At 48.5% G+C, this 21,671-nt stretch overlaps 1 protein-coding gene across 3 annotated transcripts in view; it reads left to right on the top strand.

Moving 5' to 3' along the window:
* Nucleotides 1-491: 491 nt before the first annotated feature.
* The window catches only part of ADAM17 (ADAM metallopeptidase domain 17), a 47,995-nt gene continuing 26,815 nt past the window's right edge, over nt 492-21,671 (top strand). For 2 of the 3 annotated variants that reach the window (XM_040992803.1, XM_040992802.1), the window contains exons 1-4: nt 492-717; nt 11,469-11,601; nt 14,413-14,543; nt 15,392-15,480. In XM_040992803.1, coding sequence (XP_040848737.1) covers nt 621-717; nt 11,469-11,601; nt 14,413-14,543; nt 15,392-15,480 — 450 coding nt within the window. In that variant the 5' untranslated portion in view covers nt 492-620. The remainder of the gene's footprint in view (nt 718-11,468; nt 11,602-14,412; nt 14,544-15,391; nt 15,481-21,671) is intronic. The other variant, XM_040992804.1, reaches the window with a different exon arrangement.

Genomic DNA, 21,671 nt, shown 5'->3' with positions numbered 1-21,671 from the left:
AGCGGGGCCAAGCAGTAAACAGGCATTTGGGGGAGCGCCTTTTCCGTGGACAACGGCCAAGTGGACATTCAGCCCGCAGCGGCGGCGTGGGGACACGACTCTCGGTAGCCCTCGCTCTCCCACCAGAAACACGGGTTGGGAGCAGGTGGGGTCCGCCCATGCCACCCCTCAAGGGCCCTCCTCCTGCCCCAGGCCGACCAGGCTGGGCACTGCAGCGTCCGCTCCCTGCGGCCACCCGGGACAGAGGCGCGGCCAGACCTGACCGGGTCAAGCGAGGACGTGGCCGGGCCGCGTCCAGGCAGGGGCCGGCCGGAGCCCCACGGGCGGAACGGGCGGGGGCAGCACAAGATGGCGGCCAGCCTGCAGCCGGGGCCGGGGCGCGGCCACCCCGAGCTCCCGGCGTGCCGCGCGGCGCCTGCCTTCCGCCGTCTGAGCCGGCCTCTCCGGGCGCCGCCTGCACTTCCGGGGGCCTCGAGTCTGGCCCGAGAGGGAGCCTTCCCGGAGGCGGCACGGGCGGGAGCCGGGGTCGGAGGGGCCGCGCCGCGCGGGGACCTGCTAGTCCCCTCCATGTGAGCAGTTCTCCGCAGCCCGGTCAGGCGAGGTCTGCCCGCAGAGGGACCATGAGGCCGCGGCTCCTCTTCCTCACCGGCTTGGTTCCTTTGGTGTTGGCGCCGCGACCTCCGGACGGCGCGGGGTTCGACTCCCACCCGCGACTCGGTAAAGCCCGGGGGCCGGCCGCCGGGGACGCGCCGCCGAGGGTCGGGCTGGGACGGGGAGCGGGCTGGCTGTGGGGTTTCTTGGGGGCGGGGTCCCCAAGTTTTGTCTGTAGGAAGGGGGTGTGGCGCTCTGCGTTTGGGGAAGGAGTTGGGGAGACCGGGGGCGGCTTGTCTCTGGAAGGGAAAGGGAGTGTCCGAGGGGGCCGAGCCGGGGAGCGGGGTGTCTGCCCCCCGAGTTCGTCGTTCTGGGGTTCGGAAGGCGCGAGGTCTGGGGCTGCCCGGCTCCGCACAGCTGTTCCCGTGGGGTGTGTGTTCCTGCGAGGAGCGAGCTCGAATTTCAGCTGTAGGAGGGACTCGGGAGGCGGCGCCCGGCGGCTTTGCTGCACGCGCCCCGCGTGGACGTGGGGCCGGCGGTGGGTGAGGGTGGCGGGGCGCGCCGGCGGCAGCTCGGCCTCGTAGGGTGCTGGGGCCCGGGCCGAGGCTGCCGCTCGCCGGTACGAGAGCTTCTCGGGCTGCGAGAGTTGCCAGGTGCCACAGTTTGGTTAATTGGGAGCAGAGCGCCAACAGTGGACTCCGCGGTGTGCCAGGCGGCGGCCCTGCCCTGTGCCGGCGTCGCCTGGGTGCCTGGCTCCCTTCGTGCCCCCAGGGACATGCAGCGCAGTGGTGTGTAAGATGCTTCCTTCTTAGTTTGCCTGTTTTCTTGCTCCGTGGACAGAGCTGTACTTGGCTGACGAGGGTGGCAGGGGTGCCCCTGGTGCTGGTCTTGAGTTGGTGGGTGACAGGCAGCTGGCGTGGTGAACGGCGAGGGCTGAGTCCATGGGGACTGAGGGTCTTGAAGCAGGGCTGCTCTGGAGGGAGGAACGTTGGTGGAAAGCGCCATGTTGGCGCCTATGTATTGAGGCGCTTAAGTCCCTTTTTCTTAAAGATTTGTTTAGTTATTTGAAAGAGTTACAGAGAGAGAGAGAGAGAGAAAGATGGAGAGCTTGGGTTTGCTGGTTTGCTTCCTCTGGCCAGAGGCTGGAGCCAGGAACTTCCTCTGGATCTCCCACGTGGGTGCAGCTGCACTTGGGCCATCCTCTGCTGCTTTCTCAGGCACACTAGCAGGGAGCTGGATGAGAAGTGGAGCAGCCAGCACACGAACCCGTGCTTCTATGGTTTCCCGGTGCGTGAAGGGCAAGGACCTCAGCCGCTAGGCTACCATGCTGGGCCCCATTTCTGACCTTTTTTTTTTTAAGTAGATTTATTAATTTGAAAGGCAGAGTGACAACGAACAAAAGATATTCCAGCCATTGATTCATTCTACAAATGTCTATGATAACCAGGGGTGGACCAAGCTGAAGCCAGGAGCCTGGAACTGAGTCTCCCATGTGGGTGGCAGAAGGCCAAGGACTTAAAGCATTGGGTGCTTGCTGCCTTGGCAGGAGCTGGGTGGGAAGTGGAGCAGCGAGCTGGGATTGGCACTTGCATGTGGGTTTCAGGCCTCCCCAGGCAGCAGCTGCACTTGTGCTAAACACACTGGGCAGCTGCTGCGCCTTTTAGAGATTTATTTACTTGAAAGGAAGTGTTAGAGGAAGGAACGCGGAGATCGCTCACCTGCTGGTTCACTTCCCAGGTGACCAGAGCAGGCCAGCGGTAGAAACCTGGGATGCTGGCCAGAGCTCGTGTGGCTGCAAGCACTGGGCCGGCCTCTGCCGCACTCCCCGGCCGGGAGCAGAGCTGTGTGGCTGCAAGCACTGGGGCCGGCCTCTGCCGCACTCCCCGGCCGGGAGCAGAGTCGTTGGGATTCTGGCACCTATGTGGGATGCTGCTGTTACAGGTGGTGGCTTAACCTGCTGAGTACTACCAGCCCCCCCCCCCCCCCCGCCATTCGTTTGTAAAGTGGAGTTCATTTGTGCAGGAAAATTTGCGACTTATCTGTTTAGTCATCAAATGTTTGAGGTTCACACGCTACCTGCCAGTTGTGCATCTTTCAATGCTGATGACTTGGGCCTGGTACGGTAGCCTAGTGGCTAAAATCCTCACCTTGCATGCATCAGGATTCCGTATGTGCGCCACTTTGTGTTCTGTCTCTTCTTCACTCTGTAAATTTGACTTTCCAATAACTAAATCTTTTTGAAAAAGATTTATTGTTTTTTATTGGAAAGTTAGATATACAGGAGGAAGAGAGACAAGAAAATCTTCTGTCTGTTGATTCACTCCCCCAGCAGCCAAAATGACCGGAGCTGCACTGAGCCAAGCCAGGAGCCAGGAACTTCCTCCAGGTCTCCCACACAGGTGCACAGTCCCAAGGCTTTGGGCCGTCCTCCACTGCTTTCCCAGGTCACAAGCAGGGAGCTGGATGGGAAGCGGGGCTACCAGGATTAGAGCCAGCGCCCATGTGGGATGCCCATGCAAGGCGAGGACTTAAGTTGCTAGACTATCGCACCAGACACAAAATAAATAAATCTTAAATGAAAACAAGTGTCAGAATTTAAAAGAATAAAAAAAAATAAATGCTTGTGGCTTAGTGGGATAGTGATCTGTACAGAGATTTAAACAACAGGAAGGAGAGCTTAGTGCCCCGAAGGTGGTGAGGGCTTCCTGGGAGAGGTTATGAAGAGACAAGGACACGCCTGGTGGGGACACGGTCGGGAAGGATGTGGGAGGAGTTACGGGTCCCGGGAGGCTCCGAGGATGCGGATTTACAGAGTGAGCAGTGTAGCATGCTTGCTAGGCGTTTGAAAAATGCCTTTGTGTGTTTTACAGCCCAGGACATGTGTTATTCAACCCTGCTGCCATGTTTGAGTTGACAAGCAGCAGTGGTAGTTTCTGGTTAGAGTGTGGTTTATCTTTTGCTAGCCTACTTGTTCTGCAGCTCCCATCATGGCAGCACTACGTTCTGACTAGGCACGTGGCAGCCTTTTGCCGAAGGCCGTGGCACGTAGCGCGTGCGTGCTGGCGTTGGAGCGCTCCGTGGGTCGCCAAGAACGACTTCCGTGAGCTGTTAGCTGTTGCATAATTCAGGAAAGTTGTGAGTCATGCCAGCTTCGTCATGATGGTATCCTGTGGAAGCTGCAGCTGGGTGTGGAAGTCTCACTCCGATTTCAAAATAGTTTCCCTTCTGTTACTTTTAATGAAAGAGGATGTAGTGGGTGGAAAAAAATACAGGTCAGAGAGGATGGATTAAAGTTTGTGTTTGAAACGTTTTGAAATGTGCCTTGAGATGACTGACATGGGGGTCCTCCACGTTACAGTGCGCAGTTCATGACCCGAGCACCATTTAACGCAGTATTGCAACATCTGGCTTTTGATATTACATTAACTTGTAGCTACATCTCTTTGAAACCCCAACTCTTTTTTTTTTTTTTAAAGATTTATTATTTTTATTACAAAGTCAGATACACAGGAGAGATAGAGAGGAAGTGGAGCGCCAGGATTAGAACCAGCGACCACATAGGATTCCGGCTCATTCAAGGCGAAGACCTTAGCCACTAGGCCACGCCGCTGGGCCCGAAACCCCAGCTCTTGAGCACATGTTCCAAGTGAGCCTCAGTGTGTGTGTGAGCACTGTGTGTTAGAGGAAGAAGCGGTCTCCAGTGTGTGTGTGTGAGCACCGTGTGTTAGAGGAAGAAGCTGTCTCCAGTGTTGGATGAAGCGCTCCGCCGAGCCCGTGACGGGTCACTAGAGGACTTCTAGACTACAGCCAAGTGTAACGGACTTCTGGATGCTTCCGGGGTTTGTATTAGATGGTGAGTGTCTGCAGCTGGAAATAGAGGCAGGCAGCCGGCGCTGAGTAGGGAGGTGAAATTCGTGGCTTTTCACGTGCTGAATCTCCGTTTTTTCCTGTCAGCTTAGGAGGAGGGTGTCTCCACCCCTCCTTCCACTCCTCCGTTTCCTTCTTGCTTCTTTCTCTAACCTACGCTGTCGACTCTCAAGACCTTGTCGCTTGCCTGGACTCCCTTACTGTCCGCCAGCTAGAACATGTGTTCCAGCTTCGGTGAGGAGCTCTTGAAAGGGGATTATGTGAAGTAGTTCGTAGCCTGTCCTCCCTTACTGAGTTTATGCTTCATGTTATTTTGTAGAAACTTTTTTTAAAGATTTTTTTTAAATTAGAAAGTCATATTTATAGAGGAGGTAAGACAGATGACAGATCTTCCATCGCTGATTCACTCCCCAAGTAACCGCAGCAGCCGGTGCTGCGCCGATCCAAAGCCAGGAGCCCGGAGCTTCTTCTGGGTCTCCCACTTGGGTGCAGGTCCCTAAGGCTTTGGGCCGTCTTCAACTGCTTTCCCGGGCCACAAGCAGGGAGCTGGGAGGGAGGTGGAGCAGCCAGGATACGGACTGGTGCACATATGAGATCCCGGTGTGTGCAAGGCCAGGACCTTTGCCACTAGGCTACCACGCCGGGTCCAGAAACTTTTTTTCTTAAATTTGGGGAGGGGGGAGGTTGGGAATTTTTATTTGAAAGGCATAATTACAGGTAGGAGAAAGAGAAAGAGATCTTCCATCCACTGATTCACTCCCCAAATCACCACAAAAGCAAGAGTTGAGCCACTCGGAAGCCAGGAGCCCGGAGTGTCTGCCTCGTGGCAGCAGGGGCCCAAGGACTTAGCTCATTCTCTGCTGTCTTCCCAGCGTATAACAGGGAGCTGGATGAGTGGAGCAGCCGGGACTAGGCCTGGTGCCCATGTAGAGTGCTGGCGCTGAAGGTCGGGACAGCCTGTTATGCTACCGTGCCTGTCCATAGGAACGTTTTGATTTGCCTATTTGGAAGCCAAGAGTGACAGAGTGAGAGCGAGATGTCTTGTATCTAGTGGTTCAATCCCCTGCAATACCTAGAGCTGGGCCAGACCAAAGCCTGGAGCCCAAACACTTTCTGCATCTCCTATGGCAGTGGCAGGGACCCAACTACTTGGGTCTATGGCTAGTGCCTCCGCAGCTGTGTTAACAGGAAGCTGGATCAGAGATGTAGTGATGGGGGTGAATGGCACACAGCTGTGGATGCTGTTGGCTTCACCGCTGCTCCACATGCCCTGACAACCTCTTGCTTACAGAGAGGTCTTCCGTGCAGTGGTTCACTCCTTAAAGGACTGCAACAATTGGAGCTGAGCTGCTCCAAATCTGGGAGCCAGGAGCTGCTTCCCCGTCTCATGTGGATGCTGGGTCCCAAGGACTTCGGCCGTCTGCTGCTGCTGCTTTCTTAGGCAATAATAGGGCTAATTCAGAGTTGGTACAGCTGGAATGTGAGCTGGAACCTGTCAGGGATTGCCAGTGTTAACAGGTGCCACCTTGGCCCATATATATAGTTTTTTTAAAAGCCTAAAAGTTAGATTTAACTTAAAAATGTTGACTCTGAGTTTGGTGAAGGAATTAGAAGTCATTGTACCAAAAAGTCAGTGGCCATAAAAGCTTATCTGAGACAAACCAGTTCAGGTGTCAGGGTGAATGGAAGGGTTATCGGGCTCCTGTAGGCAGTCCACATCCTCCAGCAGAAGGCAGGACTATTGGCAGTGTGGAGGTCAGGCTTTCTCTTTGTGTTTAAGAACACTTAGAGCGGCTAGTGCTGTGGTGCACTAGGCTGAGTCTCCAATGGTGGCACTGGCATTCGTCTGGATGCTCATTCATGTCCTGACTGCCCTACATATGGCCTGGGAAGGCAGCAGCACCCGCGTGGGGACCTGGAAGAAGCTCCTGCCGATCCTGCTTTTGGGCAGTGAGCCAGTGGATGCAAGAGGTCTCTTTCTGTGTCCCTCCTGCTCTCTAATTCTGCCTTACAAATAAAAATAAAGTGAGCTCCCCACAGCCCCCCAAAGAACATTTAGAAGGCTCAGGGTATTAGCTGCTTTTTCCAGTTGGTGTTTAAGTTTGCTCTCCTTGCCAGAATTCTAGCTTTTCCATAGCACAGCTGCAGACAGGCGATGACACGGTGCACAAGAGCTTTGTAGGTCAGTGTGCCTGCCAACAAGATGGAACAGGACGTTTTAGGATCCAGCGTCCTGCTGTCCTGTCAGCCCCTGCCCTCAGCTTTTGTTTGTTTCTCATGGAATGAGACTACTCTCCACCAGTCTGCACGCCAGAACCCCAGATTCTTTTAGTGATTTTTACCTGATTTGCTCAGTAAGTGATAAGCTGATATCCTGTTCCACGTTGCTGTAATAATGAGAATTACAACTTTACCTCTTGCTGTTTATGCAGTCAGAATTCTTAATTTTCTTTCATGGCCTTTTGTGACCTTAACATTCTTAATTGTTTTATTTTTTAAGATTTATTATTGGGCATGGTGCGTTAGTCTGGTGGCTAAAGTCCTTTTCTTGCATGCCCTGGGATCCCGTATGGGCACTGGTTCATGTCCCTGCTGCTCCGCTTCCCGTTGCTGCCACTTGGGGAGTACACCAACGGATGGAAGATTTTTGTCTGCCCATCTCTCTATACAGCTGACTTTCCAATAAAAATAAATAAAATTTTTTAATTGCAAAGTCGTATGTACAGAGAGGAGGAGAGACAGAGAGGAGGAGAGACAGAGAGGAAGATCTTCCGTCCCCACTTTAGAGAATCCTCTGGGTGCTGATCTCGTGCCCAGTGTGACAGTATGGGAAATGCTGCTTTTTCACTAGTGCCTGAAAAGTAGGCGGACCTTAATATTTGCTAAATAAATGAGTAAGGAGGTCTGGTAGGAAAAGGAGGAGGAAGGGGGCAGGGGATGGAAATGGCACTGGGAGGGCAATGGGCATTTGGTGCAGTAGTTAGAACCCTGCTTGAGGGTCCATGTGGGAACCCTTGGATTCACCTCCACTCGGTTCCGACTTCCTGTTTAGATGCTTGTGGGAACAGCTGATGGCTTTGGTTCTTGGATCCTTGCTACCCACGTGCCTTGCCTGCACCAGGATCCCATGTGGGTGCTGGTTCTAATCCCAGCGACCCCACTTCCCAATCCAGCTCCCTGCTTGTGGCCTGAGAGGGCAGTCGAGGATGGCCCAAAGTCTTGGGACCCTGTGCCCATGTGGGAGACCCTGAAGTGGCTCGTGGCTTGGATCGGCTCAGCACTGGCTGTTGAGGCTGCTTGCGGAGTTAATCATCGGACGGAAGGTCTTCCGCTCTGTCTCTCCTCCTCTGTATGTTTTTCAGTTAAAAAAAAAAAAGATTAATAATAAATAAAGCAGCAAAGAAGTAGGCTAGAATCTCTAAGGACCACTAGGCAGAGGCCAAGGGGGGAAGCTAAAATGGAACTATTGGTAAGAAGAGCAGGGTGGGGTGGCCAGGGGCAGGTAACCGAATATTCTACTCTGGCCATTTGACTTGAATTATATCTGCTTTTTTTTTTTAAAAGTATTTTTCATGGAAAGAAAGCTTGCTTTTATTTTTTCTAAGCCTATTTTTATTGTTCATTTAACACTTATTTTGTTTAAAAGGTACACAGATTTTCCATCCGTTGACTCATTCCCAAATGCCTGCTGTAGCTCAGGCTGTGTTAGGAGCCAGAAATGCAGTTTGTTTCCCGTGTGGTGGCAGGGACTCGAATCCTCCATCCGTCACCTGCCGACTCCCAAGGTGCACAGCGACAGGAAGCTGAAATTGGAAATGAAGTGGGAGTCAAATCACTTTGCCAAATGCCCGCCCCGTAGGCATGTGTTACTCCTGGAGAAGAGCATGCAATGTAAATAGCTTTTAAAACGTACCTTTGTTTAGATAACATTACAGCATTTCCCTGTTCCTAAAAAGCTGTTGCAAACTACATTTTATATCTTTTCAATTTTTCCCCTATCTTATCTAGTTATTCCTCTGTTAATAATTTATCTTGTTTCTAATTTTCTTAAAAAATAATGCAAGGCTGGATACTTTGAGCCCTTTCTGTTAGCTTTGGTTGGTGCTTTTCAGACACCTGGGAGCCAGCAGACTGCCAGGCCTCAGCCTGAGGATTTGATTGAGCAAGTCTGAGCGGAGACCTGCAGAGTTGCGTTTCTCGCAGGTTCCCAGGTGTTGCTGTGCCGCTGGGGTGAGCACCTCGCTCTGAGAACTGGCTTGTGTCACTGACACCGAGACTACAGTATTGAGGTTAAGTGTTGGCAGTCGCAGTGATTGGGATCTTGCTGAAACTGAGCTCTTGTACCGACCTGCAGCGGGGAAGTTGGAGAGCTTTCTGGAAGCGCTGGCAGCTGTGCACTGAGAATTCGTGTAGGTTAGGAACGCGAGTGCTGAAGTGAGCAAGGCTCTGAGCTGGATACGCAAATGTAAAGAACCTGCTGAGGACAACAGCACCTTGTTGGCCATTTGATAATCTTGTGAGATTATATAACTGAAGAGTGACAGCAGAAAGGTGTGCTTCAGAAGTCAGAGGGAGACATGTCGAAGTACTAACTCAAGGTGTAGAAGCTCACAGAACTAGGACTTTTTAAGAGATTCAAAACCATGACATTATTTAAGGTTGGGTAATTCAATCAAACAGGTCCAAGTTGAGAACCTCATTCAAGGGCTGATGTAAAACAGTAGGTAAAATGTCTGCCTCATGCCAGCATCCCATAGACTCGCCCATCCTAGACCCAAGCTGCTCCACTTTGAGTTCAGCTCCCTGCTAACATGCCTGGGAAAGCAGTGGGAGATGGTCCAAGTGCTTGGGCCCCTGCACTCACGTGGGAGGTTTGGAGGGAACTCCTGGCTTTGCCCGAACACGGCTCTGGTCATTGTGGCCATTTAAGGAAGGTGTAGGATGTCTGCTTCAGTCTCTCTCTGTCTCAAACTGTTTCAAACAAAACAAAACAAAAAGCCCCATTCAGTACTCTACTAGCTTATGCTATTGGACAAATTCCTTGGTCTATTTCTTCATGTATGAAGTGGGAATAATACAGCAGGGAAGTTTGTGGAGATGCTGTAATAAAATACCTAGTCCAGTACCTTGCAGGGAACAATGAAACATTGTTAAATGGTTAGCTTCCTGAAAATTTCTATTGGTACCCGTGGCATAAAAGTGCCTTCTGAGACAGCTTGCCATGGATTAAATTTTAACAGAAAAGGAATATCTTCTGAGTGTGAAGCTGTTGCCATTTTATTTAATCTTTTCTTGAGTTAGGACCTTGGACATTGATAAGCATACCACATGCATGCTTCCTCCTGGCTTTCTGCAGCCTTGCCAGCTTATTACAAACACTGAGGCCGTTTTCCTTCCCACTCCCTTTGGTTTTTATCTTGCTTTCACATCCGTGCTGTGACACATTACACACTTTCTGTGCTGTATTTCAGCACTTAGAACAAGGCCTAACTCCAAGCAGTGAGTTAGAACTAAGAGAGTATTTGGCAGAAAGTGGAAGAAACATATTGGGTAGATACCATCTTTTTAAACTGTTTTCGTGAGCACATTTAACATCAGCAATAGACATGTATTTTAAGCATCTGCTGCTGTATGGAGAACGTGGGAATTCCTTTGGCGTGTTTTGAATACCTTTTCAGTGATATTTGTTAGAGAAGGAAGATATCTGTTCAAATATTTTTAGGCACCTTTAAAAAAAAGATTTATTTATTTTTATTGCAAAGTCAGATATATAGAGAGAGAAGAGAAAGAAATATCTTCTGTCCGATCATTCATTCCCCAAGTGACTACAATGGCCGGTGCTGAGCCGATCTGAAGCCAGGAGCCAGGAGCTCTTCCAAGTTTCCCACATGGGTGCAGGGTCCCAAGGCTTTGGGCTGTCCTCACCTGCTTTCCTAGGCCACAAGCCAGGGAGCTGGATGGGAAGTGGAGCTGCTGGGATTAGAACCCATATGGGATTCCAGCATGCACAAGGTGAGGACTTTAGCCACTAGGCCACCGTGCTGGGCCCTTTTAGGTACCTTTTTAAAGACACTCAAGTCACACAGGTTTCTTCTAAAAATCCTGATTGTAGAGGCAACAGCAGTGCACCTTTGATGAAAAGTGATTTTTAGGTATGACATGTATTTTGTTGTGTTTACTCTTGGTCTGCACCAAATCAAAACTTGCTATTTTTCTGTCTTGGGAGACAAGTCCATCTTTTCCTGGGTGCTGACTTGGTCTGGTCAAGTGCTTTGTGCTGTTGGGATTTTCTGTAGTAGAGGTTTGTTGGTTTTGTCACTTCTCAGTGGTGTTGATGGCCTGATGCCCTGTGCCTGCTGAGGGCAGCAGAGATAAGCATGCTACCACGTTGCTGTTCTTTAATTTGGAAGATGTGACTTTTCTAGAAAAGATTTGTTTTCCTGGATTAGGTTACTTGGGCATTTGTTTCCCTCTTTGTGACACATCAGCCGATAAGGAGTTGCTATAACAACATTTTGGCATCTATACCTAAAAAAAGAGGAAACTACACTTAAGTGTCTTTTAGAGGTTATCCTAATGCATAATGTACTCTGAGAATTCCGAATGACTGGTCTCTGCCGGAATAGTCCACACTCACACGTCCCTCTCCCTGTCTCCCCATAGCTCGTTTATTTGTCCTGGAGTCCCAGAGGTTCACACACTGCGCTTGCGTGTGTTCCTGCACCTGTCGGGTTTCTGCCCCTCCCTCTTCCCCGTGCCTCCTGCTTCCTGAAGAAACGGGTTGTTGGTACTGTAGAAATTCTGGTTGTTATTTAGCTTGGCCACATCTGATCGTTCATGTCCCAGAAACTGGCACTTGGGTGCTCATCAGACTCAGGTTCTGTTTCTGTAGGGATGCTCCGTATGCACTGCGTCGTTCCGCAGGAGGGTTTGGTGTCTGGCGCTTCCCCGAGTGGTGGAGTGGTTGGTGAGTGGTTTGCATGCTAACAGCCTTTTCACCTTTGTTTCAGAGAAGCTTGATTCTTTGCTCTCAGACTACGATGTCCTCTCTTTATCTAGTATCCAGCAGCACTCGGTAAGGAAAAGGGATCTACAGGCCTCGGCACACTTAGAAACACTGCTCACTTTTTCAGCTTTGAAAAGGTAATTGGGGTTATTTGTAGAATGTTAGGCAGATGGGGGCTTGGTGTGGCAAAAGCAGAAAAATAGAGGTATCCTCTGGAATCTTTGGTAGTAACACTTTAAAGGTAATTGATATAGTCCTTCATATTTGATTGTTATATTAAGACTTCTAAAACGAAAAGGGACAAGTATTTTAAAAAAGTAAATGGGTTTGCAGTTTTTGTGATATCAATGTTTATGAATTTCATGACTGCTTCTAGAACCGTAAATTTTTGGTGCTATTTTAGAACCATCAACTTTATGCTGAATGTGTCTTTCTTTTGTGTGTGGAGATGCTGAGGTGTAGAGATGGAGCTTTTGTTCAGGATCCCCAGTATGACGGCAGACTGTCTCTAAAATTTAATATGCTTGGAGTTGCCCTTCCTTGCTAAGATGCGTTGATTGGGCAGCAATTTTTTAATGATTTATTTGATTGAAAGGCAGAGTGACAGAGTGAGGGAGGGACAGACATCTTCCAGCTGCTAATTTGCTGTCTAAGTGGCTGCAGCAGCCAGGGCAGTCAGAAGTATGACAGGTGCAAGACAGGAGCCGGGGCCTTCATCTCTGGTCCCACGTGGGCGGCCCGGTGGTCCCAGTCAGTTGCATATCCTACCTCCCTGCAGTGGAGGCAGGGAGACCGAGGCTGGGCCTGGGCTCTCACGGGGTGTTGGCGTGAGGCCCATGACAGTCATGGCAGTACTGCTCTAGTTGCATGACCAACTTCAGTCTGTTCAGTCATTCTCTGAAGACTTTTTAGGAAACATCCAATAGCAAGGACAGAAGCTAGGAAGGGTATGAATGGGCTGAAGTATTCTCTGTTATAGCCCTTCCCCTTCTTAGAAAAAAAGCAGCAACTAGTATTATATAGAGTAAGTTATTTTTTTTTCCCTTACTGACTTTGAGTTCCTAGATCTAGAGAGGTTTCCTTGGTTAACCTCAGGAGTAGCTGATGTATATTTTTTGCATGTAGACTTAGGAATATATCTGCAGCTATCTGCCTGTATTCACGAGCTCTGCATTTGTGGATTCAACCAACAGTTGACTGAAAGTATTTTGGAAAAAAATGCTGTCAGACTATTTTTTTCATAATTCCATAAACAATATGGAATCAGCAGTATACAGAGTGTTTATGTTTTACTAGGTATTGTAAATAGTCAAGAGACATTTCAAAGTATGTGGGTTAAGTGCCTAGCTTACATGCAAGGACGACACCATTTTATGTGCTGGGTTTGAACAACCGCAGATTTTTGCTATCCAAGAAGGTCCTGGAACCAGTCCCTGCAGTCACCAGGGCTGGTGAAACCAAAGTGGGGAACATCACACACTCAGACTGGCACTCCAACGTGGGATGCTGGTGCAGGCAGCAGCTTAACTGTGGCATTCCATTGCCAGCCCTCCATCTGAAATGTTTAATAGGAAATGCACTTACTAGTCTATGAGACTTTTGTGGCATGTGATGGTTTCATTTAACTCTTAAAACCATTGAGCAGGTAGGCAGTTTTATATCTGTAGCTGGATAACTGTGTTGTGAGATGATGACAAGGTGGGAGGGGCCTGCATTGTGGCGCTGCAGGTTAAGCAGCCACCTATGAAGCCAACATCCCATGTAAACACTGGTTCCAGATGCTCTGCATCCGATGCAGCTTCCTGATAACAGAAGATGGCGCAAGTCCTTGGGCCCCTGCCACTCCTATGGAAGACCTGGGTGGAGTTCCAGTGTCCTGTTCTGCCTGGCCCAACACGGATGTTGTATCCATTTTGGGGAGGGTACTGTGGATGGAAAACCCTTGTCTTCCCCTTTGTCTGTGTAGCTCTGCCTTTTAAGTCAGCCAGTCAACCAATCTGTCTACTGAAGACCAAGATGCAAGGTTTGAGCAAAATTTGTCAGACTCCAAATCCCATACCCTGCCCCACATTTTCTTCCTTCCTTTACGAAAAGATTTATTTTTATTTGAATAAGTTACAGAGAGGAGAGGCAGAGAGAGGTGTTCCATCTGTTGACTCACTCCCAGAGTGGCAACGGTGTCTGGAGCCGTGCAGATGCGGAGCATTCCCTCCTGGGCGCAGAGGCCCAAGCACTTGGCCGTCCTCTGCTGCCTTCTCAGGTGTATTAACAGGGAGCTGGATGGGAAGTGGAACAGCAGGGACAGGAACTGGCGCCCACACTAAATGCTGATGTCTCAGGCAGAGCATTAGTCTGGTATGCCATGGTGTTGGCCCCTAAACCCTTCCCTTTCTATTATATTGTGTAAGGTTTTTTTTTTTCTTTTAAAATATTTTTTGGAAAGCAGAAAAGAAAGAGGGAGAGATAAAATGAGGTAGCTGAAACAATTGGTTTATATTAGGGCTGCATTTACTTGTCTGAAGCCACTCATGGTTGGAAAGGTGGAGGGGACGTCTGTTTTTGGATAATGGGGGTAGTGTGGGGCAAAGTCATTTAAACCAGATCGAAGATGGACTCCCAATGAAACTTTTAACTGTATCTTGACAATAGGATGCTGGACTCTTTGCCATTGTCCATGCCTGCGATGATGAAAATATAACCGTTTTTAAAAACTATACTATAGTAATAATACAGGGGAACTCAGTGGCAGGGGTGGGCAATTAGGAAGGGATAAGGGAAATCCGAGGACCTATGGGAATCATAAAATGATAATAATAATTTAAAAAGGCAAAAAAAAAAAAAAGAAAAGAGGCAACATAAAGACATTTTCAGACAAAAGAAAATGTAAATGTAAATGTAAGGTAATTCTTATTGCTCAGAGTATAAATTATGAATGTATTTTTTTTCAGACATTTTAAATTATATCTGACATCAAGTACTGAACGCTTTTCACAAAATTTCAAAGTCGTCGTGGTGGATGGCAAAAATGAGAGCGAGTACACTGTGAAGTGGCAGGACTTCTTCAGCGGACACGTGGTTGGTCAGTATGGAGCTGATGTCATTGCCTTACGTGGGTGCTGGGTCCTTGAGGCTAACTTGATTGCATATTCCGTTTTAGTGGTGGTAGGGAAATGGTTCCATGTAGGTGCTGTTCTTTGATGGTTTTATTTGAGCAATGTAAATTTGGAAGAGGAGATATTCTCGAAGGAGGCAATAGACCTTATCTAGCAAGTCATACTGGCTGGCTGACTTAATGATTTAAAATTTCCGCTCAGGTAGTAAGAATTTAACCTCTTGTCTTCAGGCGGGCTTCTAGGTTTTCTTTAGAGATTAAAAACATGTTCACTTTATTTGTATCGAAGAGAGGGAGAGATTGGGATTGTCCGTCTGTTGGCCGAGAGCAGATGGAAGCTAAGGGCCCGGAGCTCCAGCTGATGTCTGGTTGAGAGGAGCGCCCCTCTCTGGGGCCTCTTAGTAGGAAGCTGGGAAATTATTTACCATGTGAGCCGATGATGTATTTCTGTGAGAAGATGCATGCCATACCTGCAGTTTGCTTTTTAAAGTTTTTATGCAGTAAGAAAAAAGAAATGGCACTGCAGTCCCCAGTACAGCTCAAGAAGTGCATTGTGTGTGTTCTACACGCATGCTTCCTGCTTTCTCTTAGTGCTTTCCCACTGAAAGCAGGGGACATGAATCCGTTTCAGATGCTTGGGTCTGCAGCTGCTCTTTGCAAGGGGATTGCCTAGCTTCTCTCTAGGGCTTTGGTTTCCTGATTGCAGAGCACCAAGGAAAATTCTGTTCTGCTGGCTTTGGTTGATTTATTGACAATAGTGCATAGCTTACTTAATGGAAATACTTTTTAATTAAAAAAATTTTTTTTCTCTAAAGGTGAGCCTGATTCTAGAGTTCTAGCCCATATCGGAGATGATGATGTTACAATAAGAATCAACACAGATGGGGCAGAATACAATGTAGAGGTAACCGCCTGTGATCTTCTGTTTAGAAGCTGTCTCCTCTGGTTTAAAGGTTGCAAGGATGAGTATTGATTGTATTTGTTTTCTCTTGTATTTGGTTTTTTAAGGAAAATCCGTGACTTTCAAAGGAATAATACAGTTACATCTTTGAGGAGTTGACCTGAGATATCTTATTATTATTGTTTTTAATATTTGATATTGCTTTTCACTTTTTCTGACTAGGTTCTTTTTTAAAAAATTTTATTTAATATTTATTTATTTAATAAATTTTTATTTATTTTTGTTGGAAAGTCAGATATTCAGAGAGGAGGAGAGACAGAGGAAGATCTTCCATCCATTGACTCACTCCCCAAGTGCCTGCAACAGCTGGAGCTGAGCCAATCCAAATCTAGGAGCCTTTTCCGGGTCTCCCACATGGGTGCAGGGTCCCAAGGCTTTGGGCCGTCCTCCACTGCTTTCCCAGGCCACAGGCAGGGAGCTGGATGGGAAGTGGGGCAGCTGGGATTAGAACCAATGCCCATATGGGATCCCAGCATGTACAAGGTGAGGACTTTAGCCACTAGGCTGCTGCACCAGGCCCGTGCACTGTGTATTTCTAACAACCACAGTTGAATCACCTGTGTGGTACGTAGAGGTAGAGAAACTTTTTCTCCCCAGATTCATTTTTTCTTTGTCTTCTATTCCTACTGTTTAGTGTAGCCATTCCCAAAAATGAGGGTGAGGTTTATCTTCTCCATTTCTCTCTGTGCTAGACAGAAATGCTGGATCAGTTATAGACATAGTTTAGGGCCAGAATTGTGGCATGGCAGATAAGGCTAGCATCCCATGGGGGCGCAGGTTCATGTCCAACTGGTTCAGTTTTGATCCAGCTCCCTGCCACTGGCCTGGGAAAAGCAGATGATCCAAGTGCTTGGACCCTGCTGTCCATGTGGGCACCCTGCATGAGCTTCAGTCTAACTCAGCGCTGGCTGTTGCAGCCATCTAGAAGTGAGCTAGCAGTTGCAAGATTTCTCTTCTCTAACTCCTTCAGATAAGCAGATTTTTTTTCTTAAAGATTTGTTTATCTGGGGTCCAGCGCTGTGGCCTAGCGGCTAAAGTCCTCGCCTTGAACGAGCCGGGATCCCGTATGGGCGCCGGTTCTAATCCCGGCAGCTCCACTTCCCATCCAGCTCCCTGCCTGTGGCCTGGGAAAGCAGTCAAGGACGGCCCAAAGCCTTGGGACCCTGCACCCGTGTGGGAGACCTGGAAGAAGTTCCTGGCTCCTGGCTACGGATTGGCACAGCATCGGCCGTTGCGCTCACTTGGGGAGTGAATCATTGGATGGAAGACCTTCCTCTCTGTCTCTCCTCCTCTCTGTATATCTGACTTTCCAATAAAAATAAATAAATCTTAAAAAAAAAAAAGATTTGTTTATCTGAAAGGCAGTTAGAAGGAGAGTGAGAGCGGTTAATTTTCCTCTGTTGGTTCTCTAATGGCTGCATTGTCCGCAGTGGCTGGTCGGGCCGAAGCCAGAAGCCAGGGCTTCTTCTAGGACTTACACTTGGGTGCAGGGGCCCAAGCACTTGGACTGTGTCCCGCTGCTTTGCTAGGAACATTAGCAGGGAACTAAATCAGAAGTAGAACAGCCGGGACTTGAATGGTGTGCTTTACCTGCTGTGCCACAACATTGGCTCATAAGTCATTCTTAGGAAAAAAAAAAAAAAAGCTGTGGCTAGCATGGTATGGGTTCCAGTTGGTGTCCCGGCTGCTCCACTTCAATCCAGCTCCCGGATTATGGCCTGGGGAAGCAGCAGAGGGTGGCTACTCATGTGATTTGTTTTCACATTTTCTATTCAGCCATGTAATTGTGAACATCTTTTCATGTTCGTATAACTCTTTTAGTCTTTAGTTAAACCACTTGCTAGTTGGTTGTTTTCTGATTTCTGAAGTAAATTCTCTGGTGGGGCTAGTGCTGGTGCTGCATATTAAGCTGCCGTTTCATGCCTGCATGTCTTCTCCGAGTTCCTGGAATCGGGTCCTGCCTCGGCTTCTGATCCAGCTACCTGTGCGTCCTGGAAGGAGCAGATGATGGCTCAAGTGCTTGGGTTCCTTCCCCCCATGAGAGAGACCCAGTTGAGTTGTGTTGACTTGCTTGACAAATGTCTGCAACAACCCGGGCTAGCCTAGTCGGAAGCCAGGAGCCTGGCCTATTTTGTACCTTCCCAGGCAGCAGCTTCACCCACTGCATAGCACTGTCAGACGCTAACTGTTGATTCTCAAGTCTGTCTCTGTGAATTATACAAAAAGTTGGACATGCACAGTCTCCAATGTAAGTTTCTTTTTTTTTTTTAACTTGATAACAGTGTGAAAAGAATGTGCATTTTGTAGAAATGTACTTCAGAATGTAGCCGCAGATGCTGTGGCGGTGCGGGCAGCAGCCCGAGGTGCAGCAAGGGAAGGTGCTCAGGCACACGGGAGGGGAGGCAGAGCTGCGTGTCGTGGCTTTCAGCTTAGTGTGGGCTCCTTGGATCCCAGCCACAGGAGCACATCTGTGTGCGTGTGTGTGATAGCTCTGTGAGATAAAATTTATATACTTTACTGTTTACCCATTTAAATGTACAGTTCCTTGGGTTTAAGTGTATTTGTTGAGGCATGCTACCACCACCGTAGTACATTCTAGAACCTTTTCATCACCCTGGATCCTTTAGCCAGCCTTACTCTGTTTCTCTGTAATGCTCCCAGCCGTAGGGAATCACTAACCTGTCTGTAATTTATTTTGTTTTGGATTTATTTGAAAGGCAGAGACACAGGGAGAGAGTGAGCGAGGAGGGGGAGAGAGACAGGGGTAGATGCTGTGATCTCCCGTTGGCTGGTTCACTCCCCAGATGTCACCAACAGCCAGAGCTGGCCAACCTGGCCAGGAGTTGGGATCATCTGGGCCTCCCGTGTGGATGGCAGGGCCTTCACCTACTCCCTCCCTGGCACCCTGCAGGGGACAGAAAGGAAATGGAGGAGCTGGGGCTGGAGTTGACCTTCAAAGGGTGTGGGTATCCTGTGCAGTGGCTCAGCCCTCTGGCCCACAACATCTGCCCCTACTGTCTTTCTAGATTGGCTTGTTTCAGTCATTACATATAAACAGAATAATATAATATGGACATTTGAAAAAAAAAAGAGAGAGAGAGTTTCCATCTACTGGTTCACTGCCTGGCAGTCTGCACTGGTTGGGGCTGGGCTAAGATGAAGCCAGGAGCTTCATCCAGTCTCTCACTTAGGTGGTAGAGGTCCAAACTCTTGGGCCATCTTCGGCTGCTTTTTCTGGACACTTAGCAGGAAACTGAATTAGAACTGCATCAGCTGGGACTCGAGCTGGCCCCAGATGGCATGTTGACATCACAGGCAGTGGTTGTGCCTGCTACACCACAATGCTCACCCCAACATTTGAGCTTTTCTGTTTGACCCCTTTCACTTAGAATAATGTATTCATCATTCATTCATGTTTTAGCATGCATGAGATCTTCCTTTCTTCTTATTGCAAATAATACTCCATTGTTTGGAATGCCACATTTGGTTCATTAATTGATATATATTTGGGTTGTTTCTACCTCTGGGATGTTATTAATGATGCTGCCGTGAACAAGCTTCCATTTCTCTTGGGTGAATGCTTGGAACAGAATTGCCGCTCATTTGGTAATTTTGTTTAACTTTTTGAAAAACTGGCAAAATGTGTTTCCGAGTGATGGCGCTATCTCATGTTCATGTCAGTGCATGTGAGACTTCCGATTCCTGCACTTCCTTACCAGAGTTTGATGTTGTCATCCTAATAGATATGAGTAAGTGTCTCAGTTTGATTTGCCTTTCTCTCACGAAGCAGGAATACAGAACTCTTGAAAACCGATATTGAAAAACAGAATTAAAGTTTATTTTGGTGCAAAAAAAGTTTTGAAATCCATGCATAGTTTCTGTCATAATGTACATTATCCCTGAATTTTTTGAAGCCTATGTGTGTAAACTCTTTAGTCTTACAGTCTGACTCTGATGAGACAGTTCACTACAGAGAAGTTTGTTTTATAGCGACAGAAATGTCCTTTTGACTTGAGTGACCTTGGGAGAACTTTACTTGTGTTTTATTGTGGCTTTGCAACAGGGTGAATGCGTGGTTTCAAATTACTTTTGGGGGCTGGTGCTGAGGCACAGTGGGTTAAGCCAACGCCTACAAACATTAGCATTCTGTACGGGCTCCAGTTTGAGTCTTGGCTGCTCCACTTGCATTCCAGCTCAATGCTAGTGCCCCTGGGAAAGCAGCAGGTGATGGCTCGTTAGATTGGAACCCTGCAACACATACGGAGACCAGAAGTAGCTCCTGGCTTGGATTATACCCTGTCCGAAGCCTTGTAGCTGTTTGGAGAGTGAACCAGTAGGTGCAAGAACTCTCTCCTCTCTTTTGTTCTCTGTAATTCAAATACGTAATTAAATCTTGAAAAACAAACAATAACAGCTTGCTTTCCTAGGGCAGTTTTTTAACCTGAAGGTTAGAAGATAGCCACATCCTAGGCTGGTGTTGCAGTTCAGCCGTTGCGTGCAGTACTGGCATTCTGTGTGCGTTCTGGTTCAAGTCCTGCTTGTGTTACTTCTGGTCTAGCTCCGTGATGATATAACTGGGAAAGCAGTGGGGGATCCCCAGGTATTTGGGGTCCTGTCACCCACATGGGAGATCTGCGGGGAGACCAGCTCCTGGCTTCAGCCTGGCCCAGCACCCATCCCATGTGGCCATTTGGGGAGTGAGCTCACAGAAGGAAGATTTCTCTCTCTCCTCTATATTCAAATAAATAAGTAAAATCTTTTTTTAAAACGTTGGAGAAAAATTCTGACCACATCATATATTGGGATGCTTTGCTGCCCTGTGCACAATGGGAAGAGGCAGGTGACAGCTCGAGCGGCTGGGTCTCTGCTCCAACCCTGCTAAAGGACTCCTGGGTCCTTGCTTTGGCCTGGGTTCTTTGCACATGGCAGCTCATGCTGCCTGGCTGTCTGTGTCTCTCAGCTTCTCCCCCAAAACAACCAAAACAACCAAAAAAATTGTTTTTTTTCTGAAACCAGTAATAGATTCCAGGCAAAGTGTTGCAAATATTAGGTCTTCTGTGAAATGCTTATTCTTTCTTGTACTTAAAATCCAGCATGGCAAAAAGAAGTCAAACACCTAAATATTAAAGAAATTAGAATGGAAATATCACTTGAACAAGAAACTTCTAATCCTGGTGGTCCCACTTCCATCTAGCTCCCTGCTTGTGGCCTGGCCTGGGAAGGCAGTCGAGGACGGCCCAGTGCTTTGGGACCCTGCACCTGTGATGGAGATCCAGAAGAGACTCCGGGCTCCTGGCTTCAGATTAGCTCAGCTCTAGCGGTTGTGGCTGCTTGGAGAGTGGATCAAAAGATGGAGATCTTCCTTTCTGTCTCTCCTACTTTCTGTATGTCTGACTGCCCAGTAAAAATAAATAAATCTTGGGCCCAGTGGCGTTTCCTAGCGGCTAAAGTCCTTGCCTTGAATGCACCGGGATCCCATATGGGCGCCAATTCTAATCCCAGCGGCTCCACTTCCCATCCAGCTCTCTGCTTGTGGCCTGGGAAAGCAGTCGAGGACAGCCCAATGCTTTGGGACCCTGTGCCCGTGTGGGAGACCTGGAAGAAGTTCCTGGTTCCCAGCTTCGGATCGGCACAACACTGACTGTTGTGCTCACTTGGGGAGTGAATCATCGGGTGGAAGATCTTCCTCTCTATCTCTCCTCTCTGTATATCTGACTTACCAATAAAAATAAATAAATCTTAAAAAAAATTTAAAAATCTTTTAAATATATAGATATACACATTCTAAAAAATTCAAAATGGGGCCCGGCGCGGTGGCGCAAGTGGTTAAAGGTCCTCGCCTTGCACGCCCAGGATCCCATATGGGCGCCGGTTCTAATCCCGGCAGCCCCGCTTCCCTTCCAGCTCCCTGCCTGTGGCCTGGGAAAGCAGTCGAGGACGGCCCAAAGCTTTGGGAACCTGCACCCGCGTGGGAGACCCGGAAGAGGCTCCTGGCTTCGGATCGACATAGTATCGGCCCGTTGCGCTCACTTGGGGAGTGAATCATCAGATGGAAGATCTTCCTCTCTGTCTCTCCTCTCTGTATATCCGCCTTTCCAATGAAAAAATAATAAAAATAAATCTTAAAAAAAAAA

The sequence above is a fragment of the Ochotona curzoniae genome, unplaced genomic scaffold (genome assembly GCF_017591425.1).
Source record: "Ochotona curzoniae isolate NIBS_2020 unplaced genomic scaffold, NIBS_Ocur_1.0 contig_883, whole genome shotgun sequence".
NCBI classification, from domain to species: Eukaryota; Metazoa; Chordata; class Mammalia; order Lagomorpha; family Ochotonidae; genus Ochotona; species Ochotona curzoniae.
The sequence above is the reverse complement of the archived record's forward strand: the minus strand, read 5'-3'. Positions and strand labels throughout refer to the sequence as shown.